At 32.7% G+C, this 5130-nt stretch overlaps 1 protein-coding gene across 3 annotated transcripts; it reads left to right on the top strand.

Moving 5' to 3' along the window:
• Positions 1-632: 632 nt before the first annotated feature.
• LOC150035106 (uncharacterized) lies at positions 633-4025 on the top strand. 3 transcript variants are annotated; one of them, XR_016530606.1, is made up of 4 exons: positions 633-1224; positions 1320-1600; positions 3571-3698; positions 3800-4025. XR_016530606.1 is itself a non-coding variant. In XM_090315447.1 (3 exons), exons 1-3 carry the CDS (start codon positions 948-950, stop codon positions 3634-3636), a joined length of 624 nt encoding a protein of 207 aa, XP_090171573.1. In that variant the 5' UTR covers positions 665-947; the 3' UTR covers positions 3637-3772. The 3 variants fall into 3 exon arrangements, 1 of the variants encoding a protein (XP_090171573.1); XR_016530607.1 differs by having other exon boundaries at positions 665-1224; positions 3780-4025; XM_090315447.1 differs by lacking the exon at positions 3800-4025 and having other exon boundaries at positions 665-1224; positions 3571-3772.
• Positions 4026-5130: the final 1105 nt, after the last annotated feature.

Genomic DNA, 5130 nt, shown 5'->3' on the forward strand with positions numbered 1-5130 from the left:
GGAATTCATTCCCCATAAGTCCCCGACCCTATCGGGACGAAGAATTCCCGATTGATCGAGTACAGGGTCAAATCGGGTCCCTAGTTGGGGATGAGGATGGGGAGGGGATCCTTGCCCCCCAAAATTTTTAATTGTTAGGGTAAGTAGATGAAATTCACTCATTCTCTTCTTGACTTGTAATGACAACATTATGACTAAATTTAAAATCAAAATTCTTTATCTCTATTATGCATTAGCTAATTTTTGAAGATGTATAGTGAAAGTCTCTTGAATCTTCATCTTGCTTTTTATCATATCAAACCATTTATATTTGAATAAATAGTCAATTTGAGCACAACTCAATAGGTAAAACATAAATTATTATTTAAAAGTTGATGATTTGATTCCTTGCTCTACGAACTCAAAAGAAATAAAAAAATTGTAAATCAACTCTTTTGTTACAAACGCGACACTTAATATTTAATATATTAAAAATCCAGTATTGTTGATTTATTTTTTACATTTTAAACAACAGTCATCTCGTTGATCTTTGAAAGTGTGGACTTTTTTCTATAAAAAATAAAAAATAAATTAATGAATAAAAAAAAGTAGAGAGACTTGAAAAATACTAAAAAGAGCCTTTAACGCATTTTAGGTATTGCCGTTAACTTAGGGAATTGCAAACACACACACACACACAAAAAAAAAGAAAAAAAAAAGAGAGAGGTGAATAGATTTTTCTTTTGACCGTGTAATGTTGAAACAGAGTATTTGTCATCATCCCTCACAGTGGGCTGAATTTGAGTCAACAAAATCATTTGCAGCCTTCTCTCTCTTTAGTCTTCTCCATTGATGAGCTTAAAAATGCCCAACTTCCCATTTCTCTTCTTCACCCACTTTCCTTGTACATACCCACCTCAAAAACAACAAGAACAGAGCATTCCAGACCATTAACAATCAAATCCCAAATGGGTTTCTCAAAAGAAGAGAAATCGAAGCGTTTATGGAGAGGAATCAAAACCCTTTTCTTCTTAATCACTATGTTGATTTCCCTTCTCCTTTTCTCAGCTCCTGTTCTTCTTGTTCTCGCTGATGCCCTTCTCCCCTCTGCTCTTCTCTCTGCTTCTCTTTACCCTTACTCTTTTTCCCTTAAATCCATTCCTTCTTATCTCAGAAACTACGATTTTCGATCCTCCCTTGTCGATATTCCTCTCATTTCTTTCATAAGATCCACTATCATTATCTGTAAGTTCTAATTCACCAACACCCATCTGGCTGATTGTTTTTTTCTTTTGAGGGTTTTATTTGATTGTGGTGCGTTGTGTTGTGTTTGGGTATAGGTGTTTATAGCTTTTGCGATGGGCCGAGGCTCTCGCGAGGGCCGTATTTGGGGATCACTACCTTTTGTTCTGTGATTTCTTTGGTGTTTGTTTCGTTGAAGGCTTCGTTTGTGTTTGGTGGAGGCTTGAGGGATGTTGGTCGAGGAGGATATGTGAGAAGCATGGAGGTAGCTTTGTTTATGTGTTCTTTGGCTTTGGCTGTTGGCCATGTTGCTGTGGCGTATAGGACGAGTTGCAGAGAGAGGAGGAAGCTCCTTGTTTACAAGATTGATATTGAAGCGGTAAGTGTTTGATGATTTGCCTCTGAGAAATTTTTTTTGCTTAATATCATTCCTTTATCATGCTTGCTTAGTCTTTTTTATTGTTTTCTTTCTTCTTTCTTTAAACAAAACGCAAAAACTAGTATTAAATGGTAGATTTGTCACTATCACAACCTCGAACTTGAAAACAATTATTCAATGAGACCGCCATAATATGCTATATTTATCTTAATCTACATGTTACTCTTACAGTTTTCTCTTGTACATCGAATGATCACGTTAGGGTGGCTTCATCAAAAGCTTAAGAATTGTCTAAACTACCCCTGAATTGCGAGGGTTTATTATTATTATTATTTTAATAATAACTGCTTTCATGGAGGAGAAAAAAAATACACACACAAAAAACGAAATCTACCCAAAAAAAAAAAAGAAGAAGAAGAAGAAGAAGGAATACCCCTAGAGAAAGGATTTTCAATTAAGATATTACCTAGGGAATAATTACAAAAAGTCTTCAAAACCGAAGCCAAAAAACAAACATGAAACCTCACCAAGAGTCAAACCTCAACTACTCATAGAATTGGGACAAGATGAGTAATGGTACAAATTGATAGTAGGAATGTAAAATAAAACAACCCATATAGTTCAGAGGTGATTTTTTGGGCCATCATATTTTCAGGTCCCACATTTAATAGAACTTCAACGAATGAACAAGGAAGCTTCTTCATTTCACAAGAGAAATCAAGTTGGGTATACATCTTCTGGAAAGTCAATGACTTTACTTCATATGTATCTTAGACTTAATTAACAAGAAATGAAAAACAATAGCAACTTCAAAAATTTCAACTTTCTGACTAGGTCAAGGAAATACACATTTAAAATACTTTTTATTTATTCCACTACCATATTCTGTCTTTCCTTTCTTTGGTATCTCTCTCAAATTTTCTACCAAAATCTTTATTCCTGACTCCTTTTCCATTTTCTATGTTAATTTATATATATATATATATATATAGAATTGATCTGGAAAATATCGATTCACATATTCAAGAAGTCTGTGTGGTTGGCAATTATATTCAATAGTAGTTGTCATTTAGCTGTAATAGCACTAAGCTCTCGATGTTTTGTCGTGCTTCTGTGCCCACATTTTGGCATATCATAGCTGAGCTTCCAAGGGAGAATATTACTCCAACATTCGGTGTCCTTCCCATTAGGCTGGCACTAGTCGAACATTCTTGTAGATTACATTAAAAAGTCTCAAAAGATTGATTATTGTTAGGGCAACGGGTCTGGCAACATGTGGATTTGCGTTTGATTTCACCAAGAAAAAGGCCTTGTATTAGTGAAAATATTGCCCTTGCGTATATACCTAAGATATTTCCTACTTCTAACGGAAGAAACGTTACAATAATCATATTTATAGATATATATTTTAATGAGAATCGAGTTCTAGATTCTGATACCTTGTTCATTACCACTTTTTATGACAAGAGTACAGTTGAAGCATTAAGAACTTTGCTTATTGAACTTAAGAACTCAATAAGTTACTCTGAGGGTATAGACTTTGCTGTCAATATTCAATGGAAACTGGTTGTATATTTAGTTAATTACATCTCTAAAATCCTTGTGGGAGTACACTTCTGATGTTTGATCATATGTTAAAGCGATATGAGAAATTTCGCCAGAAAGAAACGGACAAATCGTTTTAAGCAAACATTGTGATCCTTTGACTTTGACAAATTTGAGAGTTCATTTTTTCATATGGTTTCTAAATTTTCTTTTAGGCATAACTCAAACTCAAACACAGTCTTCTTTTATTAATCTTTAGATAGAAGTGAAGGTCTCTTTCTTGTGTAATAAAACAGTGGATGAACTTTCAAACAGAGAAATTATTCAATAAAGTCGCCATAACTCATGGTTCATTAATTAACATGATGTTACTCATTTAATCAGCATATTGTGCAACACAATTCTAACTTCTTTTTTCAATGCAGGTTTCTGCTTGCAAGAGTGGTTTTCCCAGGTACCAAAAGATTCTTCAAGAGGAAAGGGTGAAGTAAATCACCAACCCAGGAGATCAGAATAATAATTAACTTGTTTCGCCCCGGTCTTCAGATTTCAGGTGAGTTTTAGTTACAACACGTCAACTCGAAACATTCCATCGTTTCGCTCTTGAAGTCGCTCGTTTGAGATCTGATTTCAGCCTATTTCTTTCTGAAACAGATTTCTAGGTAATAACTTGAAATCAGTTGATCTGGAGATTTAGGAGGTGCAAAGCTAACTAACATCATGATGCTTCCTATAAATTTTCTAGTTGTGTCAATATGGATATTATATAGAAACATACAATTTTGCCTCATATTTAGCCATCCAAGTTTATCTGATGTAAAATGTATATTGTATAGTATGGATCAGTACAAATAAAAATGGTAAAAACCTTGTGATCTCACGATGTTCGACGCTTGATTCCGACCCTTTCTAGGTTCGTTTGCTGTCGTCTCAAGTTCTAGGCATTTGTTTCTTAAATACTATTATGATCTGTTGTACTTTGTTGAATATGTCTGTTTGATCTCTGCATTTTTCAAGCTCAAAATTTAGTTTGAATTTCTGGCAGAAGAATGGTCAGAAAGGAAAGGGGAAAAAGGTGTAAGTTTGAAATTAAATATTGATGAAGTTCAACAACCAACTAAAGATATTAGATGATTGGTTTCTTGCAAGAAAGAATTTGATGCATTTAATAGATTTTTGTTTTTTGAATTTTGAAAATTAAGCTTTATAAACCTAATTACTTCTGAGACTTGGACAAGCTAGACCTACATTATTTTAAATAATTAAAGATATATATTACAAATGTGAATTTTAAAATTTCAAAAACAATTTCAAATATGTCTAAACATTCAAAATGACATCCTCTATTTTCGCTCTCATGTAATATAACTTTACTAAAGTTCCTTCCATTTTCAATCCAAGGGCATGATTCGTGTATTGTTTATATTATTTCAGTGGCTTTTTAATCGAGACATTTATTAACCTTAGATTAAAATACAAATTTAGTCATTAAACTTTTAAATCAGTATGTATTTAGTTCTCATACTTAAGTATATAAAACTTTTAAATCAGTATGTATTTAGTTCTCATACTTAAGTATATAAAAGGTCAGTAAATTTTCAATTTTATGTTTTATAACTTCATAAACTTTGAAAATATTGTATATATCTTAACTTTTAATTTTGTGTGATTTGTCATATTAAAAAAAATAAATAGTAATGAGTCTATTAGATATAAATATGAAATTATTTTCATTGTAACTATGAACTTTCTATTTTGTACTGTCAAGTAAATTAATGAATTTTATTAATATTGATTATGCCAAAGATCTATTAAACATAAGACATATATTTAGGGGTGTTCGTAAGTTGGGTTGAGTTGGGTTGAAGGACTCTTTAGACTCAATCCAATTGTTCGGATTGTAAATTTCTTCAATCCAAATAACCCTTATTAAAAAACGAACCGAACCGAACTGAACCCAACCCATCAATGAAATATTTAGCTTG

This window comes from Benincasa hispida, chromosome 7, assembly GCF_027475165.1.
Source record: "Benincasa hispida cultivar pf3 chromosome 7, pf3_genome.v1.1, whole genome shotgun sequence".
NCBI classification, from domain to species: Eukaryota; Viridiplantae; Streptophyta; class Magnoliopsida; order Cucurbitales; family Cucurbitaceae; genus Benincasa; species Benincasa hispida.

Bases quoted from the DNA above. Each gene is read 5' to 3' on its own strand.
- LOC150035106 (XM_090315447.1), top strand. From the start codon at position 948: ATGGGTTTCTCAAAAGAAGAGAAATCGAAGCGTTTATGGAGAGGAATC. The intron at 1,225-1,319 runs GTAAGTTCTAAT...GTTTGGGTATAG, and splicing joins AAGATCCACTATCATTATCT to GTGTTTATAGCTTTTGCGAT. The intron at 1,601-3,570 runs GTAAGTGTTTGA...TTTTCAATGCAG, and splicing joins ACAAGATTGATATTGAAGCG to GTTTCTGCTTGCAAGAGTGG.